Raw genomic sequence first — 22717 nt, 5'->3', positions numbered from 1 at the left:
TGCTCTTTGAAATAGTGGCATGGGATCTTTTACATCCACCTGAGAGAGCAGACAGGGTCTCGGTTTAACATCTGAAAGATGGCACCTCCGACAGTGCAGCGCTCCCTCAGTACCGCCCCTCCGACAGTGCAGCGCTCCCTCAGTACCGCCCCTCCGACAGTGCAGCGCTCCCTCAGTACCGCCCCTCCGACAGTGCGGCGCTCCCTCAGTACTGCCCCTCCGACAGTGCGGCGCTCCCTCAGTACCGCCCCTCCGACAGTGCGGCACTCCCTCAGTACTGCCCCTCCGACAGTGCGGCGCTCCCTCAGTACTGCCCCTCCGACAGTGCGGCGCTCCCTCAGTACCGCCCCTCCGACAGTGCGGCGCTCCCTCAGTACCGCCCCTCCGACAGTGCGGCGCTCCCTCAGTACTGCCCCTCCGACAGTGGGGCTCTCCCTCAGTACTGCCCCTCCGACAGTGCGGCACTCCCTCAGCACTGCACTGGATTGCCAACCTAGATTTTTTTTTTTGTGCTCCAGTATGTGTCGGGAGACTTGAACCCACGACCTTCTGACTCAGGCGAGGAAGAACGCGAGTGCTGCCCACTGAGCCCCGGCTGAGACATGTCAGCGAAGCAGGCACAGAGCAGGGATGATACCCGAGCAGTCCCTGGCTCAGGAGGCACTGTGCTCGCCTGACTGAGCTGCACGGGGGAGCCACGGGCTAGTTAGAATGCTGTGTAGCAACCCCCCCCCACCATCTTGCTTCTTGGTGCTGCGTGATGGGTAATGTGAAGGTGGCAGGAGTGGGGATTCCTGCATCGTAGACACTCCCCTGAATAGCCCAACTGCTGACTGCTCTATAGATTGTGTCAGCTGCACTGTGTACAGGCTGCTGTCGGTTTCGAGGGCTACCCAGAATTGTTGGAGCAGCAGCACCACACAGGGCAGTGACACCCTTGCAGCAGAGTTCCTCCAATAGAAATCACTTACTTGCCACAGTTGTTGCTGTGGCAACAGCGTTTTAACCACATGCATTGATTTTTGTAGAAAATGCCACACCCACAACCCAGATACATGTAGTTCACTCGGGGATATTCACTGAACAAACATTTCCCTCCATTCAGTAGCCAAGGGATTTAGCAACCCCAACATGCAAAATATCGAGAATTTTACAACCCAGAAACAGGCCATTGGACCCCCCCCCCCGCTCCGTGCCGAGTGTCCGGCCCCCCCGCTCCGTGCCGAGTGTCCGGCCCCCCCGCTCCGTGCCGAGTGTCCGGCCCCCCCGCTCCGTGCCGAGTGTCCGGCCCCCCCGCTCCGTGCCGAGTGTCCGGCCCCCCCGCTCCGTGCCGAGTGTCCGGCCCCCCCGCTCCGTGCCGAGTGTCCGCCCCCCCCCCCCCCCCCCGTGCCGAGTGTCCGGCCCCCCCCGCTCCGTGCCGAGTGTCCGCCCCCCCCCCCCCGCTCCGTGCCGAGTGTCCGCCCCCCCCCCCGCTCCGTGCCGAGTGTCCGGCCCCCCCCCGCTCCGTGCCGAGTGTCCGCCCCCCCCCCCCCCGTGCCGAGTGTCCGCCCCCCTCCCGCTCCGTGCCGAGTGTCCGCCCCCCCCCCCGCTCCGTGCCGAGTGTCCGCCCCCACCCCCCCGCTCCGTGCCGAGTGTCCGGCCCCCCCCCGCTCCGTGCCGAGTGTCCGGCCCCCCCCCGCTCCGTGCCGAGTGTCCGGCCCCCCCCCGCTCCGTGCCGAGTGTCCGCCCCCCCCCCCCGCTCCGTGCCGAGTGTCCGCCCCCACCCCCCCGCTCCGTGCCGAGTGTCCGGCCCCCCCCGCTCCGTGCCGAGTGTCCGGCCCCCCCGCTCCGTGCCGAGTGTCCGGCCCCCCCCCCGCTCCGTGCCGAGTGTCCGGCCCCCCGCCACTCCGTGCCGAGTGTCCGGCCCCCCCCCACACCGTGCCGAGTGTCCGGCCCGCCCCCCTCCGTGCCGAGTGTCCGGCCCGCCCCCCTCCGTGCCGAGTGTCCGGCCCCCCCGCTCCGTGCCGAGTGTCCGGCCCCCCCGCTCCGTGCCGGGGTTTATGCTCCACACCAGCCCCCTCCCACCCTCTCCATCTCCCCCCATCACCATATCCTTCTATTCCTTTCTCCCCCATGTGTTTATCCAGCCTCCCCTTAAATACATCGATACTATTCACCTCAACCCCTCCCTGTGGCAGCGAGTTCCACATTCTCACCCCGCTCTCTGAATTCCCCATTGGATTTATTGGTGACTGTCTGATATTGATGGCCCCGAGTTCTGGTCTCCCCCACAAGTGGGAACATCGTCTCTACGTTTACCCGATCCAACCCCTTCATAATCTTGAAAACTTCGATCAGGTCACCTCTCAGCCGCCTCTTTTCTAGAGAAAAGTGCCCCGCCTGTTCAGTCTTTCACACCATCGTTGGTCATGTGATCAATACATGAACTTTAACCTTTCTGTGCGTTTGTTGGTACAATGGTGCGAGGAAAATGCCGAGAGTGCGAGTGTGCTTTGATCGTTGACGCTGCCTCATTAAAGGGGCGGGCCAAGCTGGCCCACCGGGGAGCGGGGTGCCGGGCTGCAATATTGCGGCTCGGACCCCACCATCCACCGTGCCACAGGTGGAAGTCGGCCGATTGATTTATTTACGCGCCGCCTGCCCGTTAGCGAGCGCCCCGCGAGCGATCGACAGCCACGGTCCGTGCCCCCTCGATCTGTCGTTGCGTCGCCTCGCGCAGCTCGGGGCAGAAACGGCTCGGTGCGCACGGTGATGGCGTCGTCAACGCGGGCAGAATGGGGCACTCCCGGTTAGCGGCGCCGCAAATTTAGCGCCCGGGAGAAAAGTCGCAAACGAGCTGAATTTCTCCCCCAATCTCCGTCGCCACAGCAGCTTACTATGTTGAGTCTGGGTTCCCTGTGAAGCGCGGGCCTCTGAAGAAAGACCCACCCCCAATGGTACAAGTCAAATCTCTCTTTATTGTAATGTTTAATGATCTGCGTAGGCGGCCATTAGTAATCTCCTGCCGTGAACAATGGACGTCCGGCGGTTTACATTTGCTGAGGCGTCTCCGTGATTGCCGCGAGGCACTGTCGGTGACCTGGTGACCCCGCCCTTCGTGTCCGCCGGGGAGGGTGGGGTAGGGGGGGATGCTGAGCCCCTCGGTCCCCACGGCATTCACTCGAATCGCCGCAGGTGGTTGTAGAGCGACTGTACGTACGTGAAGACGCACATGGGGTCTGGTTTGTTCCCCATCACCATCATGTCCTCCACTTCGATCAGCCTGTCACAGTGTGCCAGCTTCCTGCAACACCAACAATAAACATAAGACTCGCATTTCTATAGCGCCTTTCACCACCTCAGCGCGTCCCAAAGCGCTTTACAGCCAATGATGTGCTCTTTGAAGTGTAGTCACTGTTGTAATGTGGGAAACGCGGCAGCCAATTTGCGCACAGCAAGCTCCCACACACAGCAATGGCCAGATAATCTGTTTTATTCCTGTTGATTGAAGGATAAATATTGGACCAGTACACCGAGGAGAACTCTCTTCTCTTCTTTCAAGTAATGGCCGTGTGATCTTTTACTTCCACCTGATAGAGCAATCGGGGCCTTGGTGTAATATCTCATCTGAAAGTCGTCATCTCCGACAGTGCGGCGCTCCCTCAGTACTGCCCCTGCGACAGTGCGGCGCTCCCTCAGTACTGCCCCTGCGACAGTGCGGCGCTCCCTCAGTACTGCCCCTCCGACAGTGCGGCGCTCCCTCAGTACTGCCCCTCCGACAGTGCGGTGCTCCCTCAGTACTGCCCCTCCGACAGTGCGGCGCTCCCTCAGTACTGCCCCTCCGACAGTGCGGCGCTCCCTCAGTACTGCCCCTCCGACAGCCCGGCACTCCCTCAGTACTGCCCCTCCGACAGTGCGGCGCTCCCTCAGTACTGCCCCTCCGACAGTGCGGCGCTCCCTCAGTACTGCCCCTCCGACAGTGCGGCGTTCCCTCAGTACTGCCCCTCCGACAGTGCGGCGCTCCCTCAGTACTGCCCCTCCGACAGTGCGGCGCTCCCTCAGCACTGCCCTTCCGACAGTGCGGCGCTCCCTCAGTACTGCCCCTCCGACAGTGCGGCGCTCCCTCAGTACTGCACTGGGAATGTCAGTCTGGATTATGTGCTCAAGTCTTTGGAGTAGGGCTCGAACCCATGACGTTCTCACTCTGAGATGAGAGAGAGCGACCCACTGAGCCACAGCTGACGAGGGGTTAAACCCCCCATCCTGCGATCACAGGAGCAGGCACCGAGCAGCTCTGAATAGAATTTAAAAACTTGCAGCGATTGACGGGGCCAGAACCGTAATGGTGGAAACAAGCAGTTTCCGAGGTGACATTGTAACCCAGTGGGCTCCAGTTTAAAGAGATGGGCCGTTGCAATTGGTGAACCTTCGCGTTGCAATCCCGACCATCGTATGCTCGGTGGGGGGGGGGGGAGGAGAAGAGGGAAGTGGGGGGAGAAAGGAGGAAGGAGGGGGGTAAGGAGCATCTGCCTGCTCTTTGTCTTTAAAATCTGTTAACTATTTCAACGTAATGTGTCCATGGGTCACTGATCTCTCTGTTAAAGGCAGGCACTTTACTCCTGTATATGATTGATCTCATGTCTCGGCAGCAATGTGATTCCAGTCTTGTAAATCACCGTGTACACGTGCAGAGAATGACGGCATATCAACTCTCCGCAGCTCATTTCCGTCCCGCGGAATGTGGCCTCATAGGACATGGCTGCTTCGTGACACGTGGCAACAGAGCTGGGCGGGGTGGGGGCTGGCGCGCGGGATTGAGTGGGGAGGGGAGGGGGGGGGGGGCGCGCGTGGGGGTTGAGTGGGGAGGGGGGGGCGCGGAGTTGAGTGCAATCTTGGAGTGTCTGAAAGCTCCAGTGACACTCTGGGACTTCGTGTTAGCCTCGACAATGAGCATTGGCGGGCTATTTGACTGTAGGGTGCATCGCAGGCCGGCCTGGCCTCTCGCTGGCAGACTTAGCAAGGAGAAGCGCGCTTTCTCCCCCGCGCACTTTCCCCTCCCCCGCGCACTTTCCCCCCCCCCCCGCGCACTTTCCCCTCCTCCCTGGGCCAGGGGAGAGGAGGCCCATCGGTAGCTGGCCTCGGTGGTGACGGGCGGAGATTGACCAAATCCCGAGACGTACCCCGGGATCTGTGGAACTGAAGTTACCGGCACCACAAGGCACTGCGAGGGCCCCTTGGGAATGAAGCTTGGGAGGTCTAGCATTACTTTCAGTATTCATTCTGGGGATGTGGCGTCGCTGGCATTGCCGGCATTTATTGCCCACTGTTGCCGTCGAGTTCTCGAACCGCTGCAGTCCCGTGTGGGGAAGGTGCTTCTTTAGTTACAGATTTACAAGCAACACGGGACCTGCGACAGTTCGGGGTGATCAAGCAGAGGTCCTTGGTACAGGCAGTCGAACGGGACATTCTGACCTCCCCCGGTGACGGGACCTGGGGACGAGCGGGCTGTGTCTGGGGACGGGGCAGTACTCACTCCGCCATGCTGAACGCAAGCTCGAAGTTCTGTTTGCGGTTACTGGGGCTCAGCTCGATGTACTCGAAGGCTTCCGGGAAGAAGGAGTGGATGAGAGCACAGAACGCCATCCCGTTGCTCCAACTCGCGGAGAAGTTCTGGATGTCAATCAGCTGCAGGGAAAAGATGGAGATTTAAATCCACACCTGATCTCACAGGCACACAGGTTCTCTCCTTTCCTGCTGAGTTTTATCCCCATTAAGGTGATAAATGTTAGTGCTCCCAGCACGTGGTTAAATACAGAGTAAAGCTCCCTCTACACTGTCCCGTCAAACACTCCCAGGGCAGATACAGGGGGTTAAATACAGAGTAAAGCTCCCTCTACACTGTCCCGTCAAACACTCCCAGGGCAGGTACAGCACGGGTTAGATACAGAGTAAAGCTCCCTCTACACTGTCCCATCAAACACTCCCAGGGCAGGTACAGCACGTGGTTAAATACAGAGTAAAGCTCCCTCTACACTGTCCCATCAAACACTCCCAGGGCAGGTACAGCACGGGTTAGATACAGAGTAAAGCTCCCTCTACACTGTCCCATCAAATACTCCCAGGACAGGTACAGCACGGGTTAGATACAGAGTAAAGCTCCCTCTACACTGTCCCATCAAATACTCCCAGGACAGGTACAGCACGGGTTAGATATAGAGTAAAGCTCCCTCTGCATAGAAACATAGAAAATAGGTGCAGGAGTGGGCCATTCGGCCCTTTGAGCCTGCACCGCCATTCAATGAGTTCATGGCTGAACATGCAACTTCAGTACCCCATTCCTGATTTCTCGCCATACCCCTTGATCCCCCTAGTACATCTAACTCCTTTTTGAATATATTTAGTGAATTGGCCTCAACAACTTTCTGTGGTAGAGAATTCCACAGGTTCACCACTCTCTGGGTGAAGAAGTTTCTCCTCATCTCGGTCCTAAATGGCTTACCCCTTATTCTTAGACTGTGACCCCCTGGTTCTGGACTTCCCCAACATTGGAAACATTCTTCCTGCATCTAACCTGTCTAAACTCGTCAGAATTTTAAACGTTTCTGTGAGGTCCCCTCTCATTCTTCTGAAATCCAGTGAATACAAGCCCAGTTGATCCAGTCTTTCTTGATATGTCAGTTCCGCCATCCCGGGAATCAGTCTGGTGAACCTTCGCTGCACTCCCTCAATAGCAAAAATGTCTTTCCTCAAGTTAGGAGACCAAAACTGTACACAATACTCCAGGTGTGGCCTCACCAAAGCCCTATACAACTGTAGCAACACCTCCCTGCCCCTGTACTCAAATTCCCTCGCTATGAAAGCCAACATGCCATTTGCTTTCTTAACCGCCTGCTGTACCTGCATGCCAACCTTCAATGACTGATGTACCATGACTCGTTGCACCTCCCCTTTTCCTAATCTGTTACCATTCAGATAATAGTCTGTCTCTCTGTTTTTACCACCAAAGTGGATAACCTCACATTTATCCACATTATACTTCATCTGCCATGCATTTGCCCACTCACCTAACCTATCCAAGTCACCCTGCAGCCTCATAGCATCCTCCTCGCAGCTCACACTGCCACCCAACTTAGTGTCATTCGCAAATTTGGAGATATTACATTTAATCCCCTCGACTAAATCATTAATGTACCGTGTAAACAGCTGGGGCCCCAGCACAGAACCTTGCGGTACCCCACTAGTCACTGCCTGCCATTCTGAAAAGTACCCATTTACTCCTACTCTTTGCTTCCTGTCTGACAACCAGTTCTCAATCCATGTCAGCACACTACCCCCAATCCCATGTGCTTTAACTTTGCACATTAATCTCTTGTGTGGGACCTTGTCGAAAGCCTTCTGAAAGTCCAAATACACCACATCAACTGGTTCTCCCTTGTCCACTCTACTGGAAACATCCTCAAAAAATTCCAGAAGATTTGTCAAGCATGATTTCCCTTTCACAAATCCATGCTGACTTGGACCTATCATGTCACCTCTTTCCAAATGCGCTGCTATGATATCCTTAATAATTGATTCCATCATTTTACCCACTACTGATGTCAGGCTGACCGGTCTATAATTCCCTGTTTTCTCTCTCCTCCTTTTTCACCATATTTGTCAATGACTTTTTAAAAATTAGTTCCGGGATGTGGGTGTCTCTGGCAAGGTCAGCAGTTACCATCCATCCCAAATTGCCTGTGAGAACATGGTGGTGATGAGCCGCCTTGAACGGCTGCAGTCCTTGTGGTGGAGGTACTCCCACTGCGCTGTTAAGGAGAGAGTTTCAGAATTTTCACCCGAGATGGAGTGTGACTGGGAGGGGAACGTGGAGGTGGTGGTGTTCCCATGCGCCTGCTGCCCTTGTCCTTCTAGGTGGTAGAAGTCGCGGGTTTGGGAGGTGCTGCCGAAGAAGCCTTGGTGAGTTGCTACAGTGCATCTTGTAGATGGTACACACTGCAGCCAGGGGGCGCCGGTGGTGGAGGGAGTGAATGTTGAAGGTGGTAGATGGGCTGTCAATCAAGCGGCTGCTTTGTTTTGGATGGTGTTGAGCTTCTTCAGTGCAATTGGAGCTGCACTCATCGAGGCAAGTAGTCTATCACACTCTTGACTTGTGTTTTGTAGATGGTGGAAAGGCTTTGGGGAGTCAAGAGGTGAGACACTTGCCGCAGAACACCTAATCTCTGATCCACCCTTGCTGCCACAGTATTTATGTGGCTGCTCCAGTTAATTTAATTTTCTGGTCCATGGTAAGCCCCAGGATGTTGATGGCGGGGGATTCGGTGATGGTAATGACATTGGCTATCAAGGTTCGGTGGTTAGACTTTTGCTTGTTGGAGATAGCCATTGCCATTGTGTGGCACAAATGTTACTTACCACTTATCAGCCCAAGCCTGAATGTCATCCAGGTTTTGCTGCATGCTGACACGGACTGCTTCATTATCTGAGTTGCAAATGGAACTGAACACTGCAATCATCAGCGAACATCCCCATTTCTGACATTATGATGGAGGGAAGGTCAATGATGAAGAAACTGAAGATGGTTGGGCCGAGGACACTGCCCTGAGGAAGTCTTGCAGTGATGTACTGGGGTTGAGATGATTGACATCCAATCACCATCTTCCTTTGTGCTAGGTATGACTCCAGCCAATGGAGAGTGCCCCCCTCCCCCCCCCCCCCACCGATTCCCATTCATTTGTTTACTAGGGCTCATTGATGCCACACTCAGTCAAATGCTGCCTTAATGTCAAGGGTAGTCACTCTCATGCGACGACTATGAAGAGGATGACTGGATTGGCCGTTACCAAGGTCCAGGTCGCTGATTGGTGCGTGGGCAGGAGCGGCGAGTGATTGTGGAGCGATGTGATTGGGGCCCAGGAGAGGCGTGAGTTCGGGGGCCCAGCAGAGGCGAGGGGCCCAGGGGCAGCACGGGCCGGCCCACAATGCGATATGTGTGCGCACTAGGTCCGTGCACCAGAGCTGGTCTCCAGTCCGTGTGATGGCTGGTGTGCAACAGCCACCACACGTTAAAAAAAATCCACGGACAGGCATCTTCCACCCTTCAACATGTAGTTCGGGATCTGGACATTAGGTCCTTCATTGAAACACCTATGAACTCATCATTTTTGGCATGGAAGCAAGTCATCCTCGATACGAGGGACCGCCTACGATGATGATGAGTGACTCTCACCTGACCTGTGGAATTAAGCTTTTGTCCATGTTTGGACCAAGGCTGTAATGAGGTCTGGAACGAAATGCTCCTGGTGGAAGCTGAACATCAGTGAGCACTGAACACTGAATAAGTTCCACTTGCTAGCACTGTCGACAATACTTTCCATCACTTTGTTGACGATTGAGATTAGACTCATGGGACGGTAATTGGCCGGATTGGATTTGTCCTTTTTATGAACAGGACATACCTGGCAATTTTCCACATTGTCGAATAGATGCCAGAGTTGTAGCTGTATTGAAACAGCTTGGCTAGAGGTGCGGCTAGTTTTGGATCACAAATCTTCAACACGACAGCTGGGATGTGGTCAGGGTTGTATCGAGTGCGCTCAGCCGTTTCTTGATATGACGTGGTGTGAATCAAATTGACTGTAGACTGGCTTCTGTGATGGTGGGGACCTCAGGAAGAGTCCGATATGGATCATCCACTCAGCACTGCTGGCTCAAGATGATTGCAAACGCTTCAGCTTTGTTGTTTTCACTTGCGTGCTGAGCTCCGCCATCATTGAGAATGGGGATGTTCATGGACCCCCCTCCTCCCGTTTGTTTAATTGTCCACTACCATTCACGACCGAATGTGGCAGGACTGCAGAGCTTTGATCTCATCCGTTGATTGTAGGATCGCTTAGCACTGTTTATCGCATGTTTCTTCCATTGTTTAGCATGCAAGTAGTCCTACCCTGCATGCTTCCCTAGGTCAACATCTCATTTTTAGATATGGCTGGTGCTGCTCCTGGTTATGCTCTTCTGCATTCTTCGTTGAACCAGGGTTGGTCCCCTGGCTTGATGGTTGTTATATATGTGGACTTGTATTTACTCTGTACAGCCACCAGAGGGCTCATTCCCCGGAGTCCCAAGGGATCCCATAATCCCTTGGGAGCACAGTTATTTAAGAAGGCTTCACAGGTTGGAGAGGCATTCTGGAGACCTGCAATAAAAGACTAAAGTCACACGTTACTTTGGGCTCACAGTGTTCAGTCTGACTCTTTCTCCATACACAACAACTGGCGACGAGATACAGATAGCGAACCCAAAGATGCAGAGAACAGTGGGCATCCTGGAGAAATTTTTGGAGGGAGCTGATTGGGAAACTTTTGTGGAGCGACTCGACCAATACTTCGTGGCCAACGAGCTAGATGGGGAAGAGAGCACTGCCAAATGTAGAGCGATCCTCCTCACCGTTTGTGGGGCACCAACGTATGGCCTCATGAAGAATCTGCTCACTCCAGCGAAACCCACGGAGAAATCGTACGACGATTTGTGCACACTAGTCCGAGAGCATTTGAACCCGAACGAAAGCGTTCTGATGGTGAGGTACCGGTTCTACACCTACAAAAGGTCTGAAGGCCAGGAAGTGGCGAGTTATGTCGCCGAGCTAAGACACCTTGCAGGACATTGCGAATTTGAAGGACATTTGGAGCACATGCTCAGAGACTTTTTCGTACTTGGCATTGGCCGCAAAACCATACTTTGCAAGCTTTTGACCTTGAGTAAGGCCTTAGCGATAGCCCAGGCGTTCATTGCCACCAGTGACAATACGAAGCAAATCTCTCAGCACGCAAGTGCTGCTACAAGTACTATGAACAAAGTGATGTTGTTTTTGAATCATAACGTACAGGGCAGGTCACACATACCTGCAGCTACACGTCCACAGATGTCTCAGAGTCCACCATCAAGGGTGATGAATGCAAGGCCATTAACACCTCGTTGGCGCTGCGAGAGTGATCATCGTTTCCATTCATGCCGATTCAAAGGATAAGTTTGCAAGGGCTGTGGAACAATGGGACACCTTCAACGAGTGTGCAGGCGAGCTGCTAAGCCTGTTAAACCTGCAAACCACCACGTTGCAGAGGAGGACAGATCCACGGAGGATCACAACGAACCAGAGCCTCAGATAGAGAAGGCAGAGGGACATGGGGTGCACACATTTACCATGAATTGTCCCCCGATAATGCTGAATGATGAACTAAATGGACTCCCGGTGTGAATGGAGCTGGACACGGGCATGAGCCAGTCCATCATGGGCAAAAAGACTTTCGAAAGGTTGTGGTGCAACAAGGCCTCAAGCCCAGTCTTAATGCCAGTTCACACGAGACTAAGAACTTACACTAAAGAACTTACTCCTGTAATCGGCAGTGCTACCGTAAAGGTTTCCTACGATGGAACGGTGCACAAGCTACCACTCTGGGTGGTATCGGGCGATGGTCCCACGCTGCTCGGCAGGAGCTGGCTGGGAAAGATACGCTGGAACTGGGATGATGTCCGAGCAATATGGCCCGCTGACGACACTTCGTGTGCCCAGGTCTTAAACAAATTTCCTTCGCTATTCGAACCAGGCATCAGGAAATTCCAAGGAGCAAAAGTGTAGATCCACCTAACTCCGGGGGCGCGACCCATCCATCACAAGGTGAGAGCAACACCGTACATGATGAGAGAAAGGATAGAGATCGAGCTAGACCGATTGCAAAGAGAGGGCATCATTTCACCGATCGAGTTCAGCGAGTGGGCCAGTCCTATTGTCCCAGTCCTCAAGGGAGACGGCATCGTCAGAATCTGTAGCGATTACAAAGTAACTATCAATCGTTTCTCCCTGCAGGACCAATACCCACTACCAAAGGCCTACGATCTCTTTGCAACGCTGGCGGGAGGAAAGACGTTCACAAAGCTGGATCTGACTTCAGCCGACATGACGCAGGAACTGGAGGAATCATCGAAGGCCCTCACCTGCATCAACACGCACAACGGTCTTTTTGTTTATAACAGATGCCCGTTTGGAATCCGATCAGCGGTGGCGATATTCCAGAGAAACATGGAAAGTTTACTGAATTCGGTCCCGCATACCGTGGTCTTGCAGGACGACATCTTGGCCACAGGTCGGAACACAGTCGAGCATCTGCAGAACCTGGAGGAGGTTCTTAGTCAACTCAACCGCATGGGGCTCAGGTTAAAAAGCTCGAAGTGCATTTTCCGGGCACCTGAAGTGGAGTTCCTGGGAAGGAGGATTGCGGCGGATGGCATCAGGCCCACCAACTCGAAGATGGAGGTAATAGAGAACGCACAGAGGCCACAGAACGTGACGGAGCTGCGGTCGTTTCTGGGACTCTTGAACTACTTTGGTAACTTCTTACCGGGTCTCAGCACACTGTTAGAACCATTACATGTCTTACTACGAAAAGGGGGCGAATGGGTTTGGGGCAAAAGTCAAGAAAATGCCTTTGTAAAAGCGAGAAAATTGTTATGCTCAAACAAATTGTTTGTGTGTATGATCCATGTAAGCGTTTGGTACTAGCATGTGATGCGTCGTCATATGGCGTCGGGTGTGTATTGCAACAAGCTAATGATTTCAGGAAACTGTAAACGGTTGCTTATGCATCCAGGAGTCTGTCTACGGCTGAGAGAGCCTACAGCATGATTGACAAAGAAGCGTTAGCGTGTGTCTATGGGGTAAAGAAAATGCATCAATACCTGTTTGGGCCAAAATTCGAATTGGAAACTGACCATAAGCCACTTATATCCCTGTTTTCTAAGACTAAAGGGATAAATACCAACGTATCGGCCCGCATCCAGAGAAGGCCGCTCACATTGTCCGCATACAGCTACGCCATCCGCCACAGGCCAGGCACAGAAAACTGCGCCGATGCTCTCAGTCGGCTGCCATTGTCCACCACGGGGGTGGAAATGGCGCAGTCCGCAGATCTAGCCATGGTTATGGAAGCATTTGAGAGTGAGTAATCATCCGTCACTGCCCGGCAGATCAAAACATGGACAAACCAGGACCCCTTATCTCTAGTCAAAAGCTGTGTGCTTCACGGGAGCGGGTCCAGTGTCCCAGTGGAAATGCAGGAAGAGATAAAGCCGTTCCAGCGGCGCAAAGATGAAATGTCTATACAGGCAGACTGCCTTCTGTGGGGCAATCGAGTCTTGGTCCCCAAGAAGGGCAGAGACACCTTCATCAATGACCTCCACAGTACCCACTCAGGCATCGTAATGATGAAAGCGATAGCCAGATCCCACGTGTGGTGGCCCGGTATCGATGCGGACTTAGAGCCCTGCGTTCACAGATGTAATACATGCTCGCAGTTAAGCAATGTACTGTCCCATCAAACACTCCCAGGGCAGGTACAGCATGTGTTATATTTTTATAGCGTCTTTCACCACCTCCGGACGTCCCAAAGCACTTTATAGCCAATGAAGTACTTTTGAAGTGTACTCATTGTTGAAACGTGGCAGCCAATTTGTACACAGTAAGCTCCCACAACCAGCAATGTGATAATGACCAGATAATCTGTTTTAGTGATGTTGGTTGATGGATAAATTTTGGCCCCAGGACACCGGGGCTAACTCCCCTGCTCTTCTACCAATAGTGGCCGTGGGATCTTTTACATCCTCCTGAGAGGGCAGACGGTGCCTCGGTTTAACGTCTCATCCGAATGACGGCACCTCCGACAGTGCGGCACTCCCTCGGTGAGAAATAATGGTGTTTTATCGACTTCGCCACCCATTCCCCACATGCTCAGTATTTCTTTGATGCCATGCTGCCCACCAAACCTTGACCCTGTTCTCCTCAGCGCCCTGGCCCAGCCACCTGTGGCCACTCTTGGGTTGGCCAGCAGGAGGCACACACGAGCTCTCCTGGGTGCAGGGGGAATGATCGGTGACAGCTCTCTGCTCTTGCCTCCCTGTCGGAGAGTGGCTGGGCCGGGCTCTGCACCCATCAGCAGCACACAGCTCAGCCCAGGAACCCTGCAGTGCAAGGGATCGAACTCCACTCCCCATCAACTCATTCTGTATTGCTTTTTCTCTGCTCCCTCACTTTCACCGCCCGCCCCTCCACCCCCCTTTGGCAGTACCAGTAGTTTCCTCCAGATGGCCGGCCTTCAAGTGTGAGTATTGGTGGAATTTTTCATTCTGGAGAGGGGGAAATTCAGAGCCTGGCTCGAACCTGTCCTCCCCCAATGTCCCCACACGGGGCACGGGTCACCGGGAAGGCAAAACACGGCTGCTGATCTCCCCCCTCCCTAACTGAAGGGCACTGAGGCCAATTATAGCAACCATAGGAACAGGAGGAGGCCATTCAGCCCCTCGAGCCCGTTCCGCCATTCAGTGAGATCCACGGCTGATCTGCGTCCTGATATCCCTCAATACTTTTGGTTAACAGAAAGCGATCAATCTCTGATTTAAAATTAACAATTGACCCAGCCACAATTGTCGTTTGTGGAAGAGTGTCCCAGGCTTCTACTGCTCTTTGTGTGTAGAAGTGTTTCCTAATTTCACTCCAGAAAGGCCTGGCTCTAATCTTTAGACTCTGCCCCTGGTCCTCGACTCTCCAGCCAGCCTGCAATCGGTTCTCTCGATCACCCTATCCGTTCCCCTTAATATCCTGAAACCTTCGATCAAATCACCTCTTAAGCTTCTAAATTCCAGGGAATACAATCCTAGTTTATGTAATCTCTCCTCATAACTTAACCCTGCGACAACCCCGACGCAGACTGTGCGATGGGCCGTGTATCGGTAGAACTGGTTCCAGCCATCGCCTTAGCCCGCCTGCACCCCCCACTTCGCCCGCTGGGTATTAACCCTTTGCTTACCTTGTATCCGATTGTCTTGGAGCGACACCACTCCAGAAGGATGTGTTTGATGCTGCTGGCACTCGTCCCAAAACTCTGAGATCGTTGGAGCTTTCCCTTCGCGACCCCGACTTTGCCCCTGCAAAAAGGGTCAATGCAGTAAATGCGGAGCTGCCCGGGGGCTGGACTGAAGACCCTGTGCATCGCCTCACTCACAGCGACACCCGCTGATGATAAAGACCGTTTCACAGAATGATGCAGCACTGAAGGAGGCCATTCGGCCCATCGAGCCCTTGCCGCCTCTTTGAGCGATCCGATTAGTCCCACTCCCCCACTTTCCCCTCAGCCTATTTGGTTTAATTTTATTTCTAACTGGCAAGTACCCCTCTGGTTCCTGGGTTGCTGGCTGTCGCGCCCTGGGCCACACGGGTCAGGACAGGGTCCCGGGTACAATTGCAGGTCTCTGAGCTGGGATGCTATAATTGGCCTGGGTCAAGGAGGGGGGGATTTAGCCGGGGATCCACGTCCTGACAACCGTCCAGTGACCAGTGCCTCGGGAGGTCCCGGGTAAAGTCAGGACCAACACTCACTGTGCCCGCCTTGCGCATGAAGAACGGGCACTTGGGGACTGTACCCCAGCCAGAGTCCGCCATGTCGGGAGAGGGAAGGGAGGACAGCGAGAGAGAGAACAAAGTACTTTTGTCTTACTGGAAAGAAATAAATACTTGCATTTCTATAGCGCCATTCGCCACCTCAGGATATCCCAAGTGCTGCACAGCCAATGAAGTACTTTTGGAGTGCAGTCACTGTTGTAATGTGGGAAACGCTACAGCCAATTTACACACAGCAAGCTCCCACAAACAGCAATGTAATAATGACCAGATAATCTGTTTTAATGATGTTGATTGAGGGATAAATATTGGCCCCAGGACACCTCCTCTGCTCTTCTTCAAAATAGTGCCATGGGACCTTTTACATCCACCTGAGAGGGCAGACGGGGCCTAGGTTTAACGTCTCATCAAAAGACAGCACCCTCCGACAGTGCGGCGCTCCCTCAGTACTGCCCCTCCGACAGTGCGGCGCTCCCTCAGTACTGCCCCTCCGACAGTGCGGCGCTCCCTCAGTACTGCCCCTCCGACAGTGCGGCGCTCCCTCAGTACTGCCCCTCCTACAGTGCGGCACTCCCTCAGTACTGCCCCTCCGACAGTGCGTGCTCCCTCAGTACTGCCCCTCCGACAGTGCGGCGCTCCCTCAGTACTGCCCCTCCGACAGTGCGGCGCTCCCTCAGTACTGCCCCTCCGACAGTGCGGCACTCCCTCAGTACTGCCCCTCTGACAGTGCGGCGCTCCCTCAGTACTGCCCCTCCGACAGTGCGGCACTCCCTCGGTACTGCCCCTCCGACAGTGCTGCACTCCCTCAGTACTGCCTCTCCGACAGTGCAGCTCTTTGAGTGTCAGCCTAGACTTTTGTGCTCAAGTGGGACTTGACCCCACAATCTTCTGACTCAGGCGAGAGAGAGAGAGAGAGAGAGAGAGAGCAACCCACTGAGACCCGGCTGCCAGCGGGATGTGGTGCCAATGCAGGTGAGCCCTGCCCACTCACTCCCTGTAATGTGCAGAGATCGGAGTCGAGGCCTTACCTACTGCCTTCCAGTTCGAACTTCTCGAAGGGAGCCTTCCTCGATTGGGTGCCGGATGTCCGGGGCAGCGTCTGTGACCTCACCAGTAAGGGTCGCTTCTCGCCCTGTCGGGGCAGGGTGGGGGGCGGGATCTGCGATTTGGTGCTCGCGTCCGGGTAAAGGTCAAGTACACTGCGGGGAAAGGAGGAGACGGCATCAAACACAGAGAAACGTCCGAGACTGGAGGATCTCATGCTCCTTACAGAACCACAGGCTACCTGGGGTTTTGCACTGAGGTGAGCTCTCGTTGGTTCAGTGACGCTGCCACCGAGGTGCTACTGGATCTCTCGCATCACGTGGTCACGGGTGGATCCCCGGTCTCTGGTCTGTCTGCAGGTCTGAGGCCAAAAGGCGTCTCAGAACGGGCCTCGGAGCTGTGGCCTCGGGAAGATTCCCACCCCAAACGAAGGAAAGGATGTTGAACAAGGACATGACGAGGCTCATCCAGCACGCCGCTCCTCATGGCCAAATAGCCCGCTGGAACTCCACAGTCTGCCGTCCACCCGTGATCAGGGACCTTGCGGGCGAGGAGCAGTGGGGAGTCCCGGTGAGCTGGCCCCCGGCAATAGTCCGCACCAATGGGGAGGAAGGGGTAAATCAGAAACCATCCGAATGTTCCTGTAGCAAGTGGCCAGCGATAGTGTTACAGCCCGTTAGTTTACACGCAGGATTCCCATTCAGGGTAATCTGCCCAGGAATCCCGCTAATTCTACCCTTCTGAGCATCCCTGATTATAATCGCTCAGCCATCGGTGGCCGTGCCTTCTGTTGCCTAGGCCCCAAACTCTGGAACTCCCTCCCGAAACCTCTCCGCCTCTCTTTCCTCCTTCAAGACGCTCCTTAAAACCTCTCTCTTTGGCCAAGCTTTTGCTCACCTGCGCTAATTTCTATTTATGCGGCTCGGTGTCAAATATTTAATCTCATTATACTCCTGTGAAGCACCTTGGGACGTTTCAGTGCATTAGAGGCGCTATATAAATACATGTTGTTGTTTAAAAACCTACTCAGTCTAATCTCACTCCCCACACCCTTTAATATTCCCCTTTTCCAAGTGACTATCTCAAGTTCTTCTATAAGAGGTTATTGACTCTAATTCAGTCACAGTTTGTGACCATGAATTCCACATTCGAACTACCCTCGGAGTTGAGAACTTTTTTCTAACCCCTGCTTTTAATTCTTCTTGCGATTATCTTAATCCTTTTCATGGCAGGGCAGTGGAGTGTGGATGGTTTTAGTGTTTCAGACGGATTTGGCAGAACCTGTATCAGTTTAGAACAGGCTGACCAGGCTGGTCTGGGGCCCGTGTTCAACCCCTGGGGAGAGGCCCATCTCCGCTGCTTCTGGCAGAACGGCACTCCCACCGTGTGAACACCGGCCCTCGAACTCAGCTCGGGTTCACGAACATAAGAAATAGGAGCAGGAGTTGCCCATTCGGCCCATCGAGCCTGCTCCGCCATTCAATACGATCATGGCTGATCTGATCCTGGATTCAGCTCCACTTCCTGCCCGCTCCCCATAACCCTCGACACCCGTGTCATTCAAAAATCTGTCTCTGTTCTACCGAGCACAGGGGTGATGGGTGAGCGGGACTGGGTGCGAGTTAGGACACGGGGCAGTGAGCACAGTGGGTGATGGGTGAGTGGGACTCGGTGTGAGTTAGGACACGGGGCAGTGAGCACAGTGGGTGATGGGTGAGTGGGACTCGGTGTGAGTTAGGACACGGGGCAGTGAGCACAGGGGGTGATGGGTGAGTGGGACACGGGACAGTGAGTACAGGGGGTGATGGGTGAGCGGGACTCGGTGCGAGTTAGGACACGGGTCAGTGAGCACAGGGGGTGATGGGTGAGTGGGACTCGGTGTGAGTTAGGACACGGGGCAGTGAGCACAGGGGGTGATGGGTGAGCGGGACTCGGTGCGAGTTAGGACACGGGGCAGTGAGCACAGGGGGCGATGGGTGAGTGGGACTCGGTGTGAGTTAGGACACGGGGCAGTGAGCACAGTGGGTGATGGGTGAGTGGGACTCGGTGCGAGTTAGGACACGGGGCAGTGAGCACAGGGGGTGATGGGTGAGTGGGACACGGGACAGTGAGTACAGGGGGTGATGGGTGAGCGGGACTCGGTGCGAGTTAGGACACGGGTCAGTGAGCACAGGGGGTGATGGGTGAGTGGGACTCGGTGCGAGTTAGGACACGGGGCAGTGAGCACAGGGGGCGATGGGTGAGCGGGACACGGGACAGTGAGTACAGGGGGTGATGGGTGAGCGGGACTCGGTGCGAGTTAGGACACGGGTCAGTGAGCACAGGGGGTGATGGGTGAGTGGGACTCGGTGCGAGTTAGGACACGGGGCAGTGAGCACAGGGGGTGATGGGTGAGTGGGACTCGGTGCGAGTTAGGACACGGGGCAGTGAGCACAGGGGGTGATGGGTGAGCGGGACACGGGGCAGTGGGCACAGGGGGCGATGGGTGAGCGGGCCTCGGCTGCCCGTGTCCTAACTCGCACCGAGTTTTGGATGAGCACATGTTTATGGAAGGTGGGAGGTTGGCCAGGGGAGTGTTGGCAATGGAAAAGCCAGGAGATTGGGACAGAGCGGAGCGAGGGGTGAGTCAGGAACATGTGGGGGTTCAGAGCACGGGGGCAGTGGTGCCGGGAAGTGGGCGGGTGATTTGCTTACGGTGGATTCCCCAAGTCCCTACCTGGATGGGGATCGGACTTCGCTCGACATCGAGTAGCTGATGGAAGAGATGGTCTTACTGACATTCACACTCTTGTCTGGGAAAAGAACAATGAAATAGAGGCAATGAGAGACTACAGAAACACAACACAAACACACATCCCTGCTTTCCACACCCACCATTTGTAGCCTTGGACTGTGAATCAGTGAGCAGCACTCTCGCCTCTGAGTCAGAAGGTTGTGGGTTCAAATCTCACTCCAGAGACATGAACACAAAACTCCGGACTGATACTCCCAGTGCAGTGCTGAGGGAGCGCCGCACTGTCGGAGTGCCAAAGCTGAGGGAGCGCCGCACTGTCGGAGGGCCAGTGCTGAGGGAGCGCCGCACTGTCGGAGGGGCAGTGCTGAGGGAGCGCCGCACTGTCGGAGTGCCAAAGCTGAGGGAGCGCTGCACTGTCGGAGGGCCAGTGCTGAGGGAGCGCCGCACTGTCGGAGGGCCAGTGCTGAGGGAGCACCGCACTGTCGGAGTGCCAGTGCTGAGGGAGCGTCGCACTGTCGGAGGGCCAATGCTGAGGGAGCGCCGCACTGTCGGAGGGCCAGTGCTGAGGGAGCGCCTCAGAGCGCCGCACTGTTGGAGGGCCAGTGCTGAGGGAGTGCCGCATTGTCGGAGGGGTAGTGCTGAGGGAGCGCCGCACTGTCGGAGGGCCAGTGCTGAGGGAGCGCCGCACTGTCGGAGTGCCAGTGCTGAGGGAGCACCGCACTGTCAGAATGCCAGTGTTGAGGGAGCACCGCACTGTCGGAGGGCCAGTGCTGAGGGAGCGCCGCACTGTCGGAGTGCCAGTGCTGAGGGAGCGCCGCACTGTCGGAGGGCCAGTGCTGAGGGAGCGCCGCACTGTCGGAGGGCCAGTGCTGAGGGAGCGCCGCACTGTCGGAGTGCCAGTGCTGAGGGAGCGCCGCATTGTCGGAGGGGCAGTATTGAGGGAGTGCCGCACTGTCGGAGGTGCCGTCTTTCTGATGAGACGTTAAACCGAGGCCCCATCTGCTCTCAGGTGGACGTAAAAGTTCCCATGGCACTATTTCGAAGAAGAGCAGGGGAGTTCTCCCCGGTGTCCTGGGGCCAATATTTATCCCTCAATCAACATCAAGAGATTATCTGGTCATTATCACACTGCTGTATGTGAGAGCTTGCTGTGCACAAATTGGCTGCAGCGTTTCCAACATAAGAAATAGGAGCAGGAGTCAGCCATTTAGCCTCTCGAGCCTGCTCCACCATTTAATACTATCATGGCTGATCTGATCATGGACTCAGCTCCACTTCCCCGCCCACTGCCCATAACCCTTTACTCCTTTATCGGTCAAAAATCTGTCTATCTCCGCCTTAAATATATTCAATGACCCAGCCTCCACAGCTCTCTGGGGCAGAGAATTCCACAGATTTACAGCCCTCTGAGAGAAGAAATTCCTCCTCACCTCTTTTAAATGGGCGACCCCTTATTCTGAGACTATGCCCCCTAGTTCTAGATTCCCCTATGAGTGGAATCATTCTCTCTGCATCCACCTTGTCGAGCCCCTTTATTATCTTATATGTTTCAACAAGATCACCTCCCCTTCTTCTGAACGCCAATGAGTACAGGCTCAACCTACTCAACCTTTCTTCAGAACCCCTTCATCTCCGGAATCAACCGAGTGAACCTTCTCTGAACAGCCTCCAATGCAAGTATATCCTTCCTTAAATACGGAGACCAAAACTGTACACAGTACTCCAGGTGTGGCCTCACCAACACCCTGTACAGTTGTAGCAGGACTTCTCTGCTTTTATACTCTATCCCCTTGCAATAAAGGCCAACATTCCATTTGCCTTCCTGATCACTTGCTGTACCTGCACACTAACTTTTTGTGTTTCATGTACAAGGACCCCCAGGTCCCTCTGTACTGCAGCACTTTGTAATTTTTCTTGATTTAAATAATAATTTGCTTTTTTATTTTTTCTGCCAAAGTAGATAACCTCACACTTTCCCACATTATACTCTATCTGCCAAATGTTTGCCCACTCACTTAGCCTGTCTATATCCCTTTGCAGATTTTTTGTGTCCTCACAATTTGCTTTCTCACCCATCTTTGTATCATCAGCAAACTTGGCTACATTACACTCAGTCCCTTCATCCAAGTCATTAATATAGATTGTAAATAGTTGAGGTCCCAACACCGATCCCTGCGGCATCCCACTAGTTACTGTTTGCTAACCGAAAAATGACCCATTTATCCCGACTCTGTTTTCTGTTAGTTAGCCAATCCTCTCCATCCTAATATATTTCCTCCAACCTCGTGGACTTTTATCTTGTGCTGTAACCTTTTATGTGGCACCTTATCGAATGCCTTCTGGAAATCCAAATACACCACATCCACTGGTTCCCCTTTATCCACCCTGCTCGTTACATCTTCAAAGAACTCCAGCAAGTTTGTCAAACATGATTTCCTTTCATAAAACCACGCTGACTCTGCTTGACTGAATTATACTTTTCCAAATGTCCTGCTACTGCTTCCTTAATAATGGACTCTAGCATTTTCCCAACCACAGATGTTAGGCTAACTGGTCTATAGTTTCCTGCTTTCTGTCTGCCTCCTTTTTTAAATAGGGGCGTTACATTTGCAGTTTTCCAATCTGCTGGGACCTCCCCAGAATCCAGGGAATTTTGGTAGATTACAACCTCTGCAGCCACTTCTTTTAAGACCCTAGGATGCAAGCCGTCAGGTCCAGGGGACTTGTCCGCCTTTAGTCCCATTATTTTACTGAGTACTACTTCATTAATGATAGTGATTGTATTAAGTTCCTCCCTCCCTATAGCCCCTTGATTATCCACTATTGGAATGTTTTTAGTATCTTCTATCGTGAAGACCGACACAAAATATTTGTTCAATGTCTCTGCCTGTTCTCCATTATTAATTCCCCAGTCTCATCCTCCAGTGGACCAACATTTACTTTAGCCATTCTCTTCCTTTTTATATAGCTGTAGAAACTGTTACCATCTGTTTTTATATTTCTTGCTAATTTACTTTCATAATCTATCCCCTCTATTATTTTTTTTAGTCGTTTGCTGGTTTTTAAAAGTTTCCCAATCCTCCGTCCTACATTACAACAATGACTACACTTCAAAAATTACTTCATTGGCTGTAAAGTGCTTTGGGACGACCTGTGGTCATGAAAGGCGCTATATAAATGTAAGTCTTTAGTCATGATGTTCCGGCCATCACGGTGAAGGGCCGGCTTGATGGACCATCTGGTCTCTTCCTGCAGCGACTGGGACCGGGAGCCCAGGCTGGATTTGCCCGTGGGCACCGAGACTGGTTGCTGTGCCCCTCCCGACACCTGGCCTGTGACCCGCTGTCCCCGCACAGTCCGGGGAGCGTTAATATCCGACAGACCCAGTCACCTGCCCCTCTGTCTCACCAAGACCGTCTAAAAGGGGCAGGAGCTACCAACCTGCTCTGCTGTAGGGGGGTGATGGTGAACCGTGTACAGTGCATGGCAGTGTCCCCAGCTGGGTGTATGGGGGGTGG

General features: G+C 54.1%; 1 protein-coding gene across 2 annotated transcripts in view; it reads right to left on the bottom strand.

The window, feature by feature from the left end:
* Positions 1-2937: 2937 nt before the first annotated feature.
* Positions 2938-22717, bottom strand: part of smtnl (smoothelin, like) — a 64747-nt gene continuing 44967 nt past the window's right edge. For both annotated transcript variants that reach the window (XM_070856900.1, XM_070856901.1), the window contains exons 4-8: positions 19182-19257; positions 16450-16620; positions 14832-14949; positions 5513-5664; positions 2938-3283 (exon numbers count right to left, since the gene is read on the bottom strand). In XM_070856900.1, coding sequence (XP_070713001.1) covers positions 3157-3283; positions 5513-5664; positions 14832-14949; positions 16450-16620; positions 19182-19257 — 644 coding nt within the window. In that variant the 3' untranslated portion in view covers positions 2938-3156. The remainder of the gene's footprint in view (positions 3284-5512; positions 5665-14831; positions 14950-16449; positions 16621-19181; positions 19258-22717) is intronic.

The sequence above is a fragment of the Pristiophorus japonicus genome, chromosome 16 (genome assembly GCF_044704955.1).
Source record: "Pristiophorus japonicus isolate sPriJap1 chromosome 16, sPriJap1.hap1, whole genome shotgun sequence".
In the NCBI taxonomy this organism is placed as follows: Eukaryota; Metazoa; Chordata; class Chondrichthyes; family Pristiophoridae; genus Pristiophorus; species Pristiophorus japonicus.
Note: the sequence above shows the minus strand (reverse complement) of the source record. Positions and strands in the feature narration are given on the sequence as shown.